At 41.9% G+C, this 20,579-nt stretch overlaps 1 protein-coding gene across 1 annotated transcript in view; it reads left to right on the top strand.

Annotated features, from left to right (window-relative positions):
* The first annotated feature begins 5,746 nt into the window (after positions 1-5,746).
* The window catches only part of LOC136686023 (neurabin-2-like), a 53,702-nt gene continuing 38,869 nt past the window's right edge, over positions 5,747-20,579 (top strand). Inside the window, exons 1-2 of the mRNA XM_066659496.1 lie at positions 5,747-5,833; positions 7,385-8,834. Of these exons, the coding sequence (XP_066515593.1) occupies positions 7,443-8,834 (1,392 nt within the window). The 5' untranslated portion in view covers positions 5,747-5,833; positions 7,385-7,442. The remainder of the gene's footprint in view (positions 5,834-7,384; positions 8,835-20,579) is intronic.

The following is a 20,579-nucleotide window of genomic DNA, read 5'->3' on the forward strand; positions in this document are numbered from 1 at the left end:
GATCACTAGGGATTTCCTCATATATATTACATATTATGATTAAAAGAGTAAGAATATCCAGGGAAATCTCTATATGCAAGGGACAAGGCCCAGAACCTCTATAGGTGATGATCTTTGAACCTCAAATGACACTGCATTTAAACCAGGCATGATTCTGTAATGGAGATCCTCCAGAAACACTTCCCAAATCCGCTGCCTTTGAGCACAGTTTGCTGCTGCACCCAAAAAAATGCAAGTTAAAACTATCATGCAAAGCGTGAGGGCGGCACGGTGGCGCAGCAGGTAGTGTCGCAGTCACACAGCTCCAGGGGCCTGGAGGTTGTGGGTTCGATTCCCGCTCCGGGTGACTGTCTGTGAGGAGTTGGTGTGTTCTCCCCGTGTCCGCGTGGGTTTCCTCCGGGTGCTCCGGTTTCCTCCCACAGTCCAAAAACACACGTTGCAGGTGGATTGGCGACTCGAAAGTGTCCGTAGGTGTGAGTGTGTGAGTGAATGTGTGTGTGTCTGTGTTGCCCTGTGAAGGACTGGCGTCCCCTCCAGGGTGTATTCCCGCCTTGCGCCCGATGATTCCAGGTAGGCTCTGGACCCCCCGCGACCCTAAATTGGATAAGCGGTTACAGATAATGGATGGATGGATGCAAAGCGTGATGGTATGGGAGTGAAACAGTAGACTTTTGCACAGATGTGGAACAGCTGCACAGTGTATGGTCCTTCGTCAGTGGTCAATAGATGCTGCCCAGAGTCCAGCAGTAAAACTAAAGGGTTTACAAACTTGTGTCTGATCCACACACACCAGAGCAACACACAATAATGCGTCCACAACAGGGGTCACTGCAGCAATGAGAATGATCCATTACCCAGATCTGATCTGTGGGGGTCCTGACCTTTGAAGAACAGTTTGGAAGGGGTTAAACCATTATACAGAGAAACAGGGAAGTGATCATAATGTTATGAATGGTGTATGCTGATGTAGTGGCAGCTGGATTCATTCCCCATGGCAGGCAAATATTGACATCTAGTGGCCACAAAATGTCAGAACATAAATAATATAATGGTTACTCTTTTTTTGTTACTGTAATCTTCCATATGAACTTGATTTTAATCTTTTACTGGGTCATGGTGGGTCTGGAGCCTAGACAGAATCACCGGGGCACACCCTGTACAGGGCACCAATCCATCAAAGAGCACCACACACTCCCTCAGTAACATATCTATAACTACCAAAGTGTGTTTTTGGACTGCGGAGGGAAACCGGAGCACACAGAGAGACATGTGGGAGGACACCTCACAGACAGTGACTCAGAATGGGGCTCAAATCCACAACCCCAGTGACAGCGACCTGGTTCATGATGTAGGTTCTTTAACCAACGGCTGCTACACCCAAGTATTGTGTAATATGTTTAAGACAAATCCATTTACATTCAGCCATCACCTGCGTGCCAATCAGACTATGATTGACTATCAGCTAAAACTTTCCTGCATTTTGCCTGCATTATTATAATCACATTTAATTAGAACAGAGCAGCAGAGGGACCTGGAGGTTGTGGGTTCAAGTCCTGCTCCAGGTGACTGTCTGTGAGGAGTTTGTTGTGTTCTCCCTGTGTCCGCGTGGGTTTCCTCCAGGTGCTCCGGTTTCCTCCTACAGTCCAAAAACACACGTTAGGTGGATTGGCGACTCAAAGTGCCCATAGGTGTGAGTGTGTGAGTGAATGTGTGAGTGTGTGTGTGTTGCCCTGTGAAGGACTTGCGCCCCCTCCAGGGTGTATTCCCGCCTTGCGCCCAATGATTCCAGGTAGGCTCTGGACACACCGCGACCCTGAGCTGGATAATCGCTTAGAGATAATGAATGAATTTAATTTTTTTCACATTTAATTAGAACAGAGTGGCACGGTGGTGCAGCAGGTAGTGTCGAAATAACACAGATCCAGGGACCTGGAGGTTGTGGGTTCATGTCCTGCTCCAGGTGACTACTGTCTATGAGGAGTTTGGTGTGTTCTCCCTGTGTGCGCGTGGGTTTCCTCCAGGTGCTCCAGTTTCCCTCCTTGGTCCAATAAAAACACGTTGGTAAATGGATTGGTGACTCATAAGTGTCCATGTGTGTCGCTCTGTGAAGGACTGGCGCCCCCTCCAGGGTGTGTTCCTGCCTTGCGCCCAATGATTCCGTGTAGGCTCCAGACCCACCACAACCCTGAACTGGATAAGCGCTTACAGATAATGAATGAATTAGAACACTTATTTACATGTGTTCATAAGTCTAGATGTTTCTCTGCCTGTGTATTATGCAACAAATTGTTGCAGGATATTGCACATTTGCCATTTCTAGCAATCTGTTCGTGGACATATCGTTTTTCTTCAGAGATGTTACATTATTCAGACATAAGTATTATTAGTTTCATGACCCAACAACCGTTTTCGTATGAGAGTTTAGAACAGTGAGCTGAGAGCCCTGGTACAGCAGCACATGTAAAAGCCTGTGTATCAGTGTAGGTTCAGATCACAGAGCAACAACAGATGCTGAGAATCTGGGTCAACATGGCAGCAGTGTGGGGGAGGCGTTGCCATAGCGACTCTACATCTGTGTGAGGAAGGGGTGTGTGGTGTAGCGTTCAGTTGTTTCTGCAGTCTCAGAGGAATGAGACCCACCTGCCTGTGTAAACCTTCCAGGAATACACACTGCGACTCTGCATTAATGCTGCTGCCTGTGATAATTATTTCATTTAATGCAAATCTTCATTAATTCTGCTACTTGTGAGATGTTTAGATAAGCACTTCCTTCATGATCCTACTGAGTGATGGATGGATGGATAAAACGTTATGCCCTGATTAAAATAGTATAACGGCAGCATTTACATCCAAAATGTGAATACCACAGCATAGATACATAGAGAGGGAGATTGAGTATCTGCCAATGCAAGCATGCATCAGATCATTGAGAAGGCAGTTTCAGTGCTCCACAAACCAGTGCTGAGGTGGGGTGGGTCTGCGTGGGGTGGGACGTTACATCCTCAAGCCAGTGTTTGGCATTTGTGACCTATGTTGATGTGTGGCTGCTAGTCAGTGTCATTTCTTTCCGTGATTTCCTGTAGGGATTGTATAATATAGGCTGTGTTTTCAATTATGAACTTCCTGTCCACAAAGGATGCACCTTAAAGTATCTGAATTGTGAGTGCTCAGCTTAATAGCAGCATTCACTGCTTTACAGAGAAATCCCTTTATCCTGCTCAGGTGGCCTATCACACCGGAATCAATGCGAGAAGAACAACACTGTTGTAGCTTGGCAGAGTATAAATCCAAAAGTCGTCAGGGTTGTTTGACCGAAAAAAGAATGAAAATCTCTGAATAAGGACCTCTCGGGGGGGTCTCCAGCATGGCTGCTTTGAAAGGCCCACCAGCCTTTTGTACAGAAGACAGACCGAGCTGAAGTTCGACTGAGCCGTTATTAGATGCCACTACAGAAATCCGCATCATTTTTCTTCCTTAACGTGATGTATTTCCAAGTGAATTAGGACATTTATTTGTGCGTGAGTGTGTTTTTGAGCCTTTTCAATTTTCTAGGGGTGTGAGGATGGGATGAGCTTGTTTCTCTCATTTCCTGTGCACTGTTGAGGGCATAATGAAGAGCTTCTTTGAGCAGAATGGCTGTGCCTCCGGGCTCTTTCTTTTACACTCATTACAGTGGTGTCAGAAGTGGGATTGCACCCCCTGCCAGTCCACAGAGGAATCGTTGCTAAGCTAGAAGGGGTGCAGCATCAGTGGAACAGATTTCTCTGGGGTTGGATGAAGAATGGATGGATCCTAGGAAGGAAAAAGCTTTAAGCTCAATGCAAGCTCCCTGGCCAATGGGGCCAGCCAAGCAAAGCCATTAATGGTAGCATATATGTGCACTTTGAAGGCTTGTTTTTAGTAGTGTGAGGCATGGGATGAGGCTCACAATTGTTTCAACTTATGCTTTTGTTTCCTATGTAATGTTAGGGGCATAATAAAAACATGGACACAATAACACAAACAACCCAAAAACATGGAGGTTAGGTGTTGCAGCAGGTTAGTGTCGCTCCTGCTGTGTTTCCTTCGGGTGACTGTCTGTGAGGAGTGTGGTGTGTTCTCCCTGTGTCCGTGTGGGTTTCCTCCGGGTGACTGTCTGTGAGGAGTGTGGTGTTTTCCCTGTGTCTGCGTGGGTTTCCTCCCACAGTCCAAAAACACACGTTGGTAGATGGATTGGTGACTCAAAAGTGTCCACAGGTGTGAGTGTGTGTGTGTTGCCCTGTGAAGGACTGGCGCCCCCTCCAGGGTGTGTTCCCACCTTGCACCTAGTGTTTCCAGGTAGGCTCTGGACCCACCACGACCCTGAACTGGATAAGGGTTACAGACAATGAATGAATGAATGAATCACCAAAAAGCAAACAATAATAAAATGGCATTTTCTATAAACGTGTAACTCACTTGAGTTGAAGAATCATTTGGCTTTGTAATTCATAAATTATTTAAGAAATGCATGCCTCACAAAGTGGGTCTCCCTTATGGGGGTCGCCATGTTTAAAATATTTACTGCAGAATCGCTGATCACTTCAGTTTCATAATGAGAATAAGTGTCATTTGGTGTAAAGACATTTTGCTCATTTACCGTGTTGGAGTCATCTCCATGTTGGAGTGGGCAGTATGGTGGCACAACAGTTAGTGCCTCTGTCACAGCTATAGGGTCCTGGGGTTGTTGGGTTGAGCCCTGCTCCATGTCCACATGGGTTTCCTCCTGGTGCTCTGGTGCACATATTGGTAGGTGAGCGTGGGTCGCCCTGTGAAGGACTGGCGCCCCCTACAGGGTGTGTTCCCACCTTGCACCCAGTGATTCTGGGTAGGCTCTGGACCCAGTGCAACCCTGAAATGGATTAGCGGTTACAGCCAATGAATGAATGAATAATCCAGAACCATTTAATTGCATGGTGATGTGTATGTAACGTTCTGTTTGTTTGTGCTCTGCTGGGCACATTTTAAAGATGCTAAAAATGGATAAAATCCACCCTGGGTGTATTCTTGGAGTTAAGTGCATAAGGCAGCATGTAGGCCCAGTCTCTGCGGCTGTGTGGAGTTCTTAGAGAAACAGAGAACACATTCAAATTGAACGGATGACTATGGCGTAACACACGGGGGCGCTCTTTGACAGCCATTGTGCAAAGACTGCGGTAAACACTAATGGACTTGTAGCCTATAGGCTATTAATAACAGGTCGAAATATAGGCCTATGTGTGTGTACATGTATGTGGTTTGTCTCTAACTATTTGCTAAATGTATATTATATATCCCCATGTATCTGTAAAGAATGATCTTCTGTTTATCTGGATGTGTACATCCGTTTCCCTGTCTGGTAATCTGTCTGCCTTCCTACACCTTTGGATCTTCAGTGGTTCTATTATAGAACACTGACGCAAAGAACCAACTGAATGGTTCTGTATACTGTAAAGTGGTTTACTATGAGTTTCATAAGATATAGAAAAAATCAATTGCTTTTACGCTTAAAGCCCAGTTTGCATGCAATCCATGTTTTTTAAAATCTCTGTAATGTCATATGAATCGAAATAATTAATAATAGTTGACACAACCCTTGATTTTTCGTCACATAAACTATGCATCTCATGTGTGCACGCGTCTGTGTCTATGTGCAGTGTTAGTGAATGGTGGCGAGTGTGCTGCGCGCGAGGCTGGGCGGGCGCGTCACTTCTCTACACGCTCGCGCTGAGGAAAAAAACAGAAAGACAAAAAAAACGGCTCGTGGACACAATGGGCTCTCGAGCGGACAGAGCGAGCTCCGAGTAACCGCCGCAGTCTTCGATGAACACGGGAGGTAACGTCTAGCCGTCCGCGCACACACAGACACGGGGTTAACGCGAGGTGGGAGAATATCTTCGGATTTGTGCGTAGAAGGAAGAAAAGAAACGGAGAGTGATGATTTAGGAGCGGGTATAAGATGCAGGAAGCGACGTAGGCTAAAAGCGAGCAGCGGCAACGGGGCCTCGCGCTCCTCCGCAGGGTCCTACTGACAACCGAGCACTGACAATCACTCACCGACAATATCACAGCTCTCTACCTTTATTAAAGCAGCCGTTATACCGTGTGTCTCCGTTCAGACTCGGGTATTAGACACGAAGGCATAAGGGAGCCGTTGGTCGTGCGGTTTCCTAGAGGCGTTGTAGCGTTAGAGCTTAGCCTCCTTCACAAATAAGAGGCATCAGTCTCAGCCTGAGCTTCATAACAAAGCCCCACACCATGCCAGCCTCTCAGAGGGAGCGTACTGCCACTGTTTCTGGTAGTTTTGAGTAAATACTGCTAGACAAAGCCGCTGCGTTTATGAAATGTTATGATTTGAATGGTTTAAACAGATTAGCCCCTTGTCGTGGTGATGCTTTGGTGTGGGCTATCAGATTTAGATTTATGTGTTTTTAAATCTTTTTTTTTTTGTATCGATAAATCAAACCAAGCCAATTACAACAGTAATACTTATAAAACTACAAAGCAATTATTATTATTACTTGTTATTATTGAAGAAACTGGGCATTTAATCTGTATTTGAATCATATTTATATTTATTCAGAGATGCACAATGATAGAGGCAGTTTTTTTCAGCATCTCAGCTTTTACGTTGGAAAATATACCACATATAGACATACAGCAAGTATTTCTGATATTTAAATTCACATTTTTATACTCTGAAGGAGTACAATGTTAATCATCATTAGGTTACTGGGCTGAATTGTCTTCAGTGTATTACTGGGTATTCTCTGTAAACATGAGGGTAAATATATCCCCTACTGTTAGCAGCGTACAAGTGTTACATGTATCAGCACATATATGTGTGTATGAATACTTCAAATTGGCATTGGCCCACCAAATCCCATATCAGTGCATCCCTTAAAACATCGTGTCGTATTAACACTTCATTGTAGTTACACTGCGACTGATTTCTTAGAACGTTTTTTAAAAATATACAAGAAATGTAACACTGCTTGCTTTTTGACCCTACAGTCTCCCACAGCCTGATTGTAGCCTTCCTAAAAGAGTGAGTAAATAAAAAATGAATCTGTATGGTATTTCAGGGTGGTAAATAAAATATGATATTTTTAAAGGCAGGCTGAAGTCATGTGCTTCTTTGAAAGGTGTGGATAGCTTTATTTTTCATCTTTTATTCAGCACTCATTTGGCCCTGCTTCACCTGCCAGCCATGATACAGAAGAGAACTCTCTGAAATGTATTAGCTTTCATGTTTTCTTAACAGGATTTCTCTATGTTAGTTTTTCACTCACTCTTGGTCTTTTTTTTGTTTTATTTTTTACGCTGTGGTTGATGACGCACCGGATTTTGTTTTCCTTCCTGTTTGCTGCTGCTACCACTGATGCAGGAGGAGCAGTAGGGGGGCTATGTCGTTTCAGCTCTTCTTCACCACCATTTGATCAACCATGATGAAGACTGAACCCCCGTCTGCGGCCAGTGGCAGCACCAGTGGCAACCCGCTTGGAGCACGGAGTGCCTCCCCGCACAGGAATGCCTACGAGGCAGGGATTCAGGCGCTAAAGCCTATCAAGGATCCTGGTACTGCCAATGGGGAAGATAAAGAGGGGAAGCTGAGGGCTCCTGGCCGGGGACGCAGGTATGGCTCCAATGTCCACCGCATCAAGAACATGTTCATGCAGATGGGGTCTCCTGGGGATGAAGAGGACCCTTCCAAAATGAAAGATCAAGGGGTGCGTCTCTCCCTGCCCAGAGCCAGCAGCTTGAATGAGAATGTGGATCACAATCCCGTCCTCAAACTCAGTGGCACCGTTTCGGAGCGCGTTAGCCGATTTGACACCAAGACAGATGGCAGTGGTGTCCGTGGATCTTCTTCAGGCTACTCGAAGCTACAGGAGACACGGAAGATCTTTGAACAGCGCCATCTACAGGAGAAGCAGGCCGCCACCAACCGCATCCTTCTAAAGAAAGAGCGAGCCTCGGGCTTCCAGGACAGCCGCCTGGACGTAGTTGTGCGTTTTAATGGCAGCACGGAGGCCCTAGACAGACTGGATGGGGAAAGTGTTCCTGTTGAAGCAGTATCACCCACCGTCAGCCAACTAAGTGCCGTGTTTGAGAAAGCAGAATTACGCAACAATCTTCATCGACCATCCTCGACATCGCCGCTGTCGTCTCGCGGGGTCAGCCCCACTCCGGTGAAGGCAGGAGGTGTCAACGCTAAAATCCTTCCCAAAAAGGCGCGAACAGTTGCTCAAGAAAAGGGAGCACACCTCAAGGATCAAGAGAATGTCTCTGGAAGTCCCAGAAGGAGTAACTCCCAAACGGACACCTCCAGCAACCACGATTCATTGTTGGATGGTTCCTCTCCCAGGTCTGACAAGGTCCAGACAAGCAGTGTCCAAAATGCTTTAGATGCTAGTGAAATCAACGAGTCTAAGCTTGGGGACCATGATGGTGCCGGTACTAATAACCAGGAACCGGGAAGTAGACTTGTTCAAGCAGAGGTCCATGTCCATGTTTCGCTAGAGAATGGGGAGGCTGACAATGCAGAGCAGAGAGATGAGAGTAGGCCAACTTCAGGAGAAGGCTACCTTGGAAATGAGGAGATGGCTGAGGAAGAGTCTCATAGGGAGGATTACTCTGAAGCAGATCTGGTTGACATCAGTGCCTACAGTGGCATAGGTGAAGACTCTGGTGGGAGTCAGCTGGATGAGGACGAAGAGGCTGAAGATGATGAAGTTTATGAACCAGAATCCAGCTGCTCTGAAATCCCTGGACTGGCAACAGAGGATGACCCACCTGCAAACAGAAAGATTTGTTTCAGCACCGGGCCAATAAAGGTGAGTGCTTGATTTTGACTCAAGGGGCAAGTAGAAATTAACCATGAACCATTTAAGTGTTTTATTAATAGTTGAATATAATCATAGTGTTGTGCTTCTAATTATGTAATAATCTAATCTGCTGCTGGAGTTATTTTAGTCATGGACGGTTATTTATGAGGTCTTCTTAACGTATCTGGTGGCAACAGCATCACAGTGAAGTTTTTGGGAAATATCACCTGTGGAAAAGCATCAATGCTTGAGATTTACACATGACACAATTCCTGTGTGTAATATGTGATGTAGTAATCTAAAAAAATAAAAAAGTTTAGTTTCTAAACATTAACCTATTAGTTTTGCACGGGATATTTGTTTTAACAGAAGTCTACATCAAAAGATATTTCTTTGATTATTATTATTAGCTATTACTATTAGTTAGCAAATGTAGCTAAGGAAGCTAATGTCAGCCACCAAACAACTGCATTTGGAATAAGAGACAATTTTCTGTAGCTATTATTTTGTAAAAATTATTTAATATATTTATTTATTCTATGTATTACCCTTCATATTAAATAGTGGGCCATTAAAGGCCCTAGGCTTGTGATGCAACTAGACTGTTTGTGGCTAACCGTGTGTAGTCTCTGTACTCCAGCTGTGCTAAGCACTTTCTGTATTCTGTGTGCATCTGGACTTCCTCAGCTGCTGAGTGCCTTTACTGCAGTGTGAAGTCTCTTCGTGTTAGCATACTGCAGCTAGTCAGATGCTTGCGAGGCTACTTTGGATGAGAATCACATGGTTGCACCCTGTGCCTTTTCAGTGACTGTCACGCTAGCATTTGTACCCCCAAGAAGACTCTTGTGACACTGCAGGGGTTTTTTTTTTCCCTTTTTAAAGATGTCTGCCACAGATTCAGTGATATGAACAACAACAAAACAAAAGCAATATTGATTAGGGCCCAGTTAAAGATGTCAATTTTCTGGAATTTTCTAATTGAATTTGTACGAGTGAAATGTTTAATATGAATTTAAATAATTTAGCAATGGTAGCTGCACAAGTGTATTTTGCAACGCTTGTTTGTAAATCTATGTGGTGGTGTGGTTCACCGGCTTGGCAGCTGAAGTACTCGTGTCTTGTACATTGTCAAACGCAGTAGTGCATTTGTCAGTTGGCAGAGTAGGTGAACTACAATGGAATTAAGTATGGTTAAACAGCTGATAAGTCAGTTTTCCAGTTTAAAAATGTTTAGAACCATGTGTCATGTCTTTCATACTGCTGTTACATCAATGTTAATGAGTCTGGTTTGGGCCCTAGATATCCTGGAGTGTTATTTGTGATTGTCTATTGGCACAGGTTGTGTTAAGCTGTTCAGTGGTGTCTGCCTTTGTGTATGAGCTTGTGAAATGGGTACTGGTATGTCATGACTTTACAGTCACAATGCAGGGAGCTCTTGTTATCCATAGGGGCAGCAGCCTGAGGGCTCAAATATTGCTGTAGTTCTTCCCTAGTCAGCTGTCATTGGGAAAACTAATTGTCTAATTGTAGTTTTTTTTTGTAGGTCTCATGCCCATGGTACACTGGAAAACATTGCACGACACTGACTTTTTATATCCAGTGCTGCCTGCAAAGTTATAATGCTCAGATTTAAGTTATATGACTGCTGGTCTCTAAGTAGCTTATTGTCACTGACTATAAGCTACTGGAGCATTTCTATTGGTCCATTCTTCATGTTATTTTCACACAATGTGTAGTAAACTAAAAATAAACAAGAATGGAGATACATGTTGTTGAGATACAGGGGGTCCTCGACTTACGTTGTTGATCCGTTCCTACGTCGCGTCGTAAACCAATTTTCGGTGTAAGTCGGAACATATGTACATACTGTACGTAAATAACATACTGTAAGTACTTATCCTATCCTACACCTATCCTCCTCGGTCCTGAGCCGCGTAACCGTGTATTCTTCGGCCGTGCACACCACACACGTTCACGTTACGGCGTTTACGACGCAAAACCACTTAAGTCGAAACAAGGCTTTATACAGTAAATGAGAGATGTGTCGTAACCACGAAACATCGTAACTCGGGACTGACGTAACCCGAGGACCTCCTTTATATATCATGAATTAAAGAGCACATATTATGCTTTTCCACATACACACAGTTTCTGGTGTCTCGATGAAAGGTCTGTGACGTGTTTTCGCCAAAATACCAATGAGATCAAACAACACAACACATTTCTTATCCTGTCTAAATGGCCCTGTTCTGAACGACGGGTTTCAATCCCTGCTGAGAAAGAGCCTGTGTGTAAACCAAACATGAGTCGCCATGAGCAGAAACCCTGGCTTTTAGTCACTTTTCACTTTGTTCTTGTTCTTCTCTTCACATTTGATCAGTACACCTTTTTTTATTTAGTTAGTTCCGTTTACTTTCGCTTTGTGCTCTCATATAAACGTCCAGCGCTGTGAATGGAGAGACTCAGACGGGCCAGGCGCTATGCGCACTCCAGATCCCCAAATGTGTTTCCTAATGCATTCAAAAGCGATTTTTTCATAATATATATCCCCTTTATGTGTGCCTTATATTGTGTACAGTATAGTGTGATCTTTTGGAATGTAACTGTCAGGTTTTAAGGGTTTACACAGCCTTCAAAATAAATGTCTTATGTACAGAATAGCTGTATTATGATGTTTTTATGTTTTGTGGAGTCAGTAAATGCTTCTTAGGTAGACAGACAGGATTGCCATATCTTAATTGTATTGCTTTATATTGCACCATAAACCATGTTGATTAACCCTTTAATGTGGCATGGTTAAAAGCTGGACTGCATCATAGTGACCAAAATTGTTTATGTTATTTATATTTGATGACGTCAGTGCCTTGATTTATTCAAACCCCACAGAAACTCATGTGGCCTGTGCGAGAGGCTGAGGAAGTGAAAACCTGGTGAGATTCTCTTGAAAGTGAGATTGCAAACCAGTCCTGCCTTAACATGGAAGCAGAAACAAAAAAATTGGCTTCAGATCTATAGACCAAGCATCTTCATCTCCAGTGCCGCTTTCCCCTCAGGCAGTTGAAATGTGCCCTCAATCGCTCATCTCAGCTTCTACTTCCTCCAGTAAGAACTGAGAGTGGAGATTGCTGCAGTTCTTACTGCAATTCCACCAGGTTGTCTGGCTGCACAACAGAACATGGTGTTGTAGCATGGCGTTTAAGTGGATAATGCGTGTCAGTAACGTAAAGTATACGTTATCCCCCTGTTTAAACTGCACCTTAATATTTCTGGTGGTAATAGTGGTATAACAATACACTGTGACACAAAGCTTTTGGCTTCAGATAGAGTTGCGCTGCTGGAACACCAAAGGTTACCGTGAACTGCTCTTTAGCATATTATTTCATACTCCTAGCTTTGTGTGCGATGATAATTATATAGTTATAAGGGCTGGGCTCAGTATAAAATATTCAGTAACTACCATGACACTAACATATTGTGTTATCAAGAGGATTTGAAGTAAGGGTCTAGATAGTGGCTCATGCATATCTTTATATTACTTACACCTTTAAAAACATGCCCTGTAAACAGTGAGTGGGTGGTTGTGGTTTGCCTGTATCTCCATGGATTTTCCGGTCTTAATTTTTTGTTTTCTTCATTCATTTAATGTTAGATGGGATATAGCAGAGCTACCAGGACTACCATTCTGATGCTGAACTCAATAATGTTGGGTTTATGCCTGATGCTATGCAATGCCAGGCTCCCTGTGTGGTGGCAGCCAGCTCCCTGTGGAGGCAGAAGGCATGCGAACTGAATTCTGACGCATATCCTGTAATCTTACTGACGTAGGAGAGATAATCAAAAGCACTTTGGGTTCTGTACGAGCACAAGTATGTGTATATATGTATTAAGTACTTATATAATATGTAAATAGTAGCAGCAGTATTAGTAATGGCACCTTTGGACTGTTTCAATTTATCAACCCTCAGGAAAATTAAGTAGTACTTACTGAGAAAATGCTTTCAAGTTAAAATGCCCCCCCCCCCCCTCCCCCAAATTATTGTGACTGTAGTATTACTGTGTCATTTAGGTAGTGTACTAATATAGACAGTTTCCTTTAAATGTCCCTAAGTATGTGTGCAATTATAGAGGGTTTAAAAAGGGCAGTGAAATAATGGAACCACTAACAAGCATGAGAGAGTGATAAAAACACTGGGATGTCAGTAAAATATTTTCTAAACATACTACAAGGATATTATGTCACTGCAGTAACATATTGAAGCCATCTCCTCCTTTACACATGTACATCTGAGAGTCCTATTCATCTGACTAGCCACTGTATCCGCGAAAGTCTATCCACAACACAAATGCACAGCTCAGTTTGAAAAAAAAAAGGTGTACCTTATTTTAAAAGTTGATTAAAATATGTAAGCAGTCACATCTTGTACATTTTGTGTCAACATTTCTTCATTTGTATGAATTAAGAGTAATATACAGGGGGTCCTTGACTTACGACGTTGACGTTGATCCGTTCCTATGTCGCGTCGTAAACCGATTATCGGTGTAAGTCGGAACATACGTACGTACTGTACGTAAATAACATACTGTAAGCATTTATCCTATCCTAACACCTATCCTCCTTGGTCCCGAGCCACGTAACCGTGTATCATCCCGCCACGTACTCCAAACACGAAGTTCGTGTTACGACGTTTACGACGCAAAACCACTTAAGTCGAAACAAGGCTTTATACAGTAAATGGGAGATGTGTCGTAACCACGAAACATCGTAACTCGGGACTGACGTAACCCGAGGACCTTCTGTAATTGGTTTTTATTTTTCACACATTCTCATAAACTGCTTGTCTAGGATTGTGTGCCAGTTTGGTACATAACACAGAGACCATATGTGTCTGAAACTGCTACAAACTGCTTAGTACCGAGATATTCACTCTGTGCACCGACAATTTTCTTTGGGACTGTTGTGTCACCTCAGAGTAATTATAGGGTGGAAGATCACACTGATCTAGGAGCAGCTTTCTCTAACCACATGCTGATTTTGAGCACTGCAGCAGCTAAAGGCTAAAAGCTACTTCCAAGCCCAGCCATCCATTTCTTGTCTCGTTCATTTTCTCCTTTGTCATTTGCTTAATTCCCTGTTGTTCACTCTCCCCCCTTCGATTCTGCCTCTGTCTCATCTGACCATTGTGTTCTTTTCTACTGTCTGTAAACTAGCAGCAGCATTGCAGCCTTGCAAATAACACTGCAGCAAAATATTTACTGTATAGCCAGAGGTATATCACATATGAGAGTGGGGCAGAGAAACAAAAAAAGACACAATAAGCATTGTCATTTCAGTATGTGGTATTTTGAATTTTGTTTACATGTTTATGGGTGGTGTTCTCTTGGCGTGCATCCACGTAGGGTCTACATTCATGTGTATGCCCAGTTTCATGGCTGACCTTGTTATTAAGTGTTTCCTGATTCCAGACAGCCTAGGGCGGCCCCTCTTATCCTCTCAAACACAGGAAGAGCTCCAGCAGTCACAGGGAAGGAGGTGGCCGGCTTAGCCCAGTTGGCAGAGCTTGTCCTTTTGTGCTAGTCACAGACCAGTATGACATTTTCCTCTGTCCAGTACTTAAGCTCAGTGCTTAGGTGAGGGCGCTGATCTTGAATCAGTAATCAGTACAGGCTCAGCATTTGAAGCCGGCCCATATTGGACAGAGTCAGGGGATTAATCACTGGAGGGCTGGACACACTTCTCGTTCTTAAGCGAAAATGGAACAAAAGACATTAATCTTAGAAAACTAAGGTTTGTTTTAGTTAACTACTGGATTGTGTAGGAAATATGAGAAATATGTGGAATTCTCCACGTAATTTAACTTAATATTTCTACCAGGTTGAGCTTTGGCTTTATTTAAATTCTCCAACATTGCAGCAGTTTTCATGTCACAGTGCTGTGTCAGTTACGATGCCACAGTCATACTGTGATTTGCAAATTTCACCATAAAACACTGTTACATTATATTATGCTGAAAAATGACTGTTAAATGTTGTGAAATTCTGGCAAAGCTTAACCTTCTAGATTAAGCAGCACGCTCAAAAATGCAACAGTGGACACTTTCCTCTAGTGAGTCACAACTGATGGTATATATGTGGGAGTAAAATTTAAACCCAAATAAAAATACAATGACAATGTTAAAGTACAGTTTTCTTAATGCTAATATGATGTAAATATTTGTAATTTGCTGTAGAGAACAATTTTATCTTTCTCATCTGTTATCTGATAGCATCTGGTTATTTCAGTACTGCATCATCACCTAAACAGATTAAGTGCATACCTCCAGTTAAAAATAGTAGTCCCCTAATCCAGAGAGAAAGCATTGGTGTTCACAACGCATGTGGTTTTAGAGGCATCAGTGATCAAGACAGTCTCTATTCAGTCCATCACGGTTCCATGTACGGAACATACGTACATACTGTACGTAAATAACATATTATTATTTGTTATTATTATGTGTGTGTATTCGCGCACACCAAACACGAAGTTCACATTATGACGTTTACGACGCAAAACAACTTAAGTTGAGACAAGGCTTTATACAGTAAATGGGAGATGTGTCGTAACCACGAAACATCATAACTCGGGACTGACGTAACCCGAGGACCTCCTGTACTTTCTTAACTATTGGTGTTAATCTTAAATCAAGTTCTGTTTATATTGATTTTTAAATTTCAGGGCTGTGGAAAAATGCACCTTCTTATTTCTTGACAGTTAAATACTGAGAGCAAGTCTCTCACGATTCTGATGCTAGAACATAACTAATATGTACTTATTGCCTTATAAATTGGATGAGTTGTTTATGACTTTTGTATAGTACAATGCATGTTAAATCTGTCTGTATTATAGTGATTTGGAACTTAGCTCATATTTTGTGCTTTTGAGTTTATTAAATGCTTTTTAACATAGAATTGGACAATAGTGGAATCGGAACCATGGCAATGAGATGTCAACAATCACAATCCAGACAATAAAAAACTTAGAGATAAATATAGAGTAATTTTTTCCATTAAACCACAACTAAGTGGACCAAGACATTTTGGAAAAAATACCACCATTGTAATATAATAATGTATTATATTGTTTAATATAGTAGAGGAGGTCCTCGGGGTACGTCAGTCCAGAGTTACGACACATCTCCCATTTACTGTATAAAGCCGTGAACGTCGTAACTTCGTGTTTGGTGTGCGCGGCGGAAGAATACACGGTTACGCAGCTCGGGACCGAGGAAGACGGCATCACCCCAGTTGCATTGTACGCCATTTTAGCCTGCTGCTACTTTGTTCTCTCTCACGTGTGCTTACAGTATGTTATTTACGTACAGTATGTACGTATGTTCCGACTTACACCGAAAATCGGTTTATGACGCGACGTAGGATGTCGTAAATGTCGTAAGTCAAGGACCCCCTGAATTTAATATAATATATTTTACTAAATGTAAACATCTGTACTATGCCAGGTCAGTGTAAAAAGCACAATGTGTGGTAACTTTCTCTTGAAACAGACTGAAAAAGTAACAGTGGTCTTAAATTGGCTGACCCTTTGATGAGTACTGGATCAATTTTTTGAGCTTAAAATAGCAGAAAAAGAAAGTGGAATTGTGATCGATAATTGCAGCTTTTATTAAAAAGGAAAGAAATATCCCAGTCATGTTTGGGAACTGTCCAAATGAATAATTTTGGTTCTTGTCAGATTCCTATCAAGTTTCACTCTGAAGACCCTTGTGAGCTTTAGTTAAAATGGACAGTGAAAAGAAAGTGTTTAAAGTCCTCTCAGAGATAGGGTGGATTCTTTTGACTGATTTAATTATAGAGATACAGGACCTTTGTTTACAGTCAATTATTTCCAACCTATTTCCAACAGACCTGCATGTTTACATTTAAATTCTTACCTGTTGAATATGCACTTTGTGAATGTGACATTTTAGAAAAAAAAGATGAAATCCCTCAAGAATAAGAGCTGATGCTACATGAAATGAGCATTAATAAAGAAAGGTTATTTTTAAGCAAGCCAATTATATTCTGTGCTACAGCAGTCAATAATTGATTAGGATGGTGTTCAGAGTTATTTATTTAAAGGAAGCTGAACATCAATCAATAGCCATACTCTTAACACAACCAAAGGGCCTATAGAACTAAGAATGTCTACCCCCAGTATTTCAGTGTAACCCAAGTACAAATCTTAGTTATTAGTGATGGGATTAAAGACCAATCTCTTTCCTAAGCATAAGCAAGCCCTTGACTCACAATGCTTGCGTAGGTATCTCTACCACAATCACAGCTACTAATTGCTGAGTCATCGCTGACAACGTGTTATTGAAGGTACATGTTGTATTGACATGTATTAAAGTGATCAGCTGAAACACGTGAAGGTCCAGAATGTGTGCACTAAAATGCATCTTTTTTCTAATGTAGACAGTGTGTACGTTCAGTGGGCTAGATTATCCTTAAAAAAGAAAAAAAAAGACAGTTCAGCAAAAGAATAACTTTCATTGTCTTAAAAGAGACTGCAGCAAGCCACCACTGGGAGACACGGCTGAGACTGGAGCCAGATTACCCCGAGTTCACAAAAAACGCTGAGATCATTCAGGCCTTCTCATTTGTTCCACTGGAAATTCACATGTTCTTTTCCTCAAATTTCGCAATAGTGGGCACTGTAATTTCAGTAGAAGGCATTCTCCCATGCACTGTTGATATTCATCCATTCAAAATGTGTTTATTTTCTGGTAGCTTTTCAATTTAGGCATGAAATATTGTTAGCTACAACAAAATAGTCCAGCTAGATAAAGTGCGATCTGAAAAAAATGAATATTAAAGAGTTTGTTACTGAACATGGTACTGTTTCCTCATACATTTGAAAGTGTATTTTATCAGTTTTATTTAAAACTTGTCTAACCCTAAAGCTTCTATGAAAAAACTACATTTGTGAGCATGGACCATGGATAGTTCAGTTGTAATTAAATCTTTTCCTCTGCAGGAAAGATTTCATGGAAGAAGATTTTTGAGACTTAGAAACTAATCTGCACTCCATATAGAGGTCTTTGTTAGGGAGATATACTGATAATCCCCTCATTGAATCCTAGTAGAATCTGTTCTGCTCCAGCTCCTTAGTCTGTTACACAGAGCAAGAAACAGTCCTACAACGTATGTTGCACTGTAGCAGACTACTACTGCAGCCACACTGAGTCAAAGAGTAATGAGGATAATAGGATTGCTACAACTGATTCATCCTGTAAGAGTATGTTGAACAACAGTGAATCCTATGACTAGAAAACAGATCTTCAATTTACATTCTCATTTTTAATTTCTCGGAAACTTTGACAGACATCCCAAGCCTAACAGTTTATTTTATTTGCTCGATAGACTCTCTTAGATAAGAGAGAACAGAAACCTGTAAATTAAACCTGTTACATTCATGGTCTTCCTGCTTTGCTCCTACTGAACCCGTTTTCTTTTTGCACTCACTGGAGTGGAGACATAAAAGGAGGTCATGCAAGAAATACAGTAACCACCAACTAGTGGGCCTTTCTTTCTTTTTTCTTCTTCTCGTAAAGTCTGTCTATAAATAGGCTAGATGTTTTCGCCCTCTTTTTATTACATTCACTTTTAGTAAAGACATTGTGGGTAGTGCATATGGAAGGTAGTTACAGACAGTGTTACAGGAATGTCACACATTGCCATGTATTTATTTCATAATACATTCACAGGAATAGCCACTACTTTATTTTTTGTTGCTGATGGTGGACCTTCATTTTTGAATCACTGGAAATGAGTTATAGCATTCCCATGTCTCTTTTTCTTTTGCTTTCACATAGAAGCAAAGTGTACTGCGGTGTTTGTCCTAAAGATTTTAGTTCGGATTTCAATTTGGATTCATGAACTGTAGAAGAATACTTCCTATTATAATGTAAACATCTCACAATTATTTTACCGTTCATCCGGAGGAAACCCATGCAGACACAGGGAGAACACACCACACTCCTCACAGACAGTCACCCGGTGGAAATCCACACAGACACAGAGAGAACACACCACACTCCTCACAGACAGTCACCCGGAGGAAACCCACACAAACACAGAGAGAACACACCACACTCCTCACAGACAGTCACCCGGAGGAAACCCACGCAGACACGGGGAGAACACACCACACTCCTCACAGACAGTCACCCGGAGGAAACCCACGCGGACACAGAGAGAACACACCACACTCCTCACAGACAGTCACCCGGAGGAAACCCACGCGGACACAGAGAGAACACACCACATTCCTCACAGACAGTCACCCGGAGCAGGAATCGAACCCACAACCTCCATGTCCCTGGAGCTGTGTCACTGCAACACCTACCTGCTGCACCACCGTGCCGCCTAGAACTCAAATATTAATTTGAAATAGTAGTGAAACTCAAACATCAATCCAATCATCTAATGCTACTATTATTTAAGGCAGATATGTGCTAGCATTAATCTGACTCCGTTGGATCACAGTGCTCAGATTGATCCATTTTTACAGAACTGATATCTATATCTGTACTAAACATTAATTATTTTTTGTTCCAATCCTCACCCTATGTTCTCACATGAAGCACTGTTCCTATTTAGAGCTTTAGGCAGCAAGGGTTTGCCTTTAATTCCACACTTATCCTCCTCTCTCACAGTGTCTCTATATTATATGTGCCATTCACTCACTGTCTCCCTGTCATTACAAGGAAGGTACTGTGTTATCAACAGTGAACTTGAATTTGCTATATATATTTTATGCTGATTTACTGGGATTTTAGGAGGATCAAGTGAAAGTTTTATGGTGACCAACTTGTGGTGTAGATGTAATAGGCTTCAAACATATTGCTGGAGCATTCCGGAGTCAATACAGACAAAATAATTTAAATCCTATAATAATAATAATTTAAAGTGACTATACCCTAAATTTGCTTTTGTGTTTCTTTATTGAACACGTAAGACATTACTCACGTAAGGTGGATTTTCTTGTTGACTCTGGCTTGATAGTTTGTAGGATTCAGACCTGAACATAACTGCTTTTTTTGTGTGTTGTTAAAATTGAACTAATCTAAATCACGAAAGTGCATATTTTTACTGGCGTGAGAAAGGATATATGGAGATATATAAATATTACTAGGACTCGAGTGCCTATGTTGTGGGATTTCACATGGGGTTATCTTTCCATTATTTAATATCTTTGGCAAATTTAAATGTTTACATTTTTTGTGCTAAAAAAAATCCATATGGCATTTAGTTTATCCAAAGGAATGTCTGAGTGAAATGAAAGCTTCACATTTCATGTGTCTCTTTCTCTGTTTTTCAGTCCTCAGCTGCCTCGATGTTATATAAGCATGTAAAGCAACCAGTGACGCACAAACGTCAATCAAAGCAAAGCACAGTGCAGGATTTTTACATCGTCACTGGCAGCTGTCCCAGTTCATTGGACATCATTTATATTGAGTGATAGACTGTTTTGTCCATTTGGTGTCTCTTATCTAACAAAATCAACTGTAATCAGTTTAATTGTGTTTTAATAGTTTTCTGACACATCAATATCAGTATCAAACTCTTTGGGATTGGCTAATAAGATTTTAATCTAGCTGATTTCTTTGTTAACTACAAAGCCATAAAATAAGCAGCAGTTTTAATCGGAACTTATGGTGGCCATGTAAAAGTGTGAAGATTTTTCAAGGTGATGACCACTTCCAGACATAGCCTGTT

The sequence above is a fragment of the Hoplias malabaricus genome, unplaced genomic scaffold (assembly GCF_029633855.1).
Source record: "Hoplias malabaricus isolate fHopMal1 unplaced genomic scaffold, fHopMal1.hap1 H_2, whole genome shotgun sequence".
Classification (NCBI taxonomy): domain Eukaryota; kingdom Metazoa; phylum Chordata; class Actinopteri; order Characiformes; family Erythrinidae; genus Hoplias; species Hoplias malabaricus.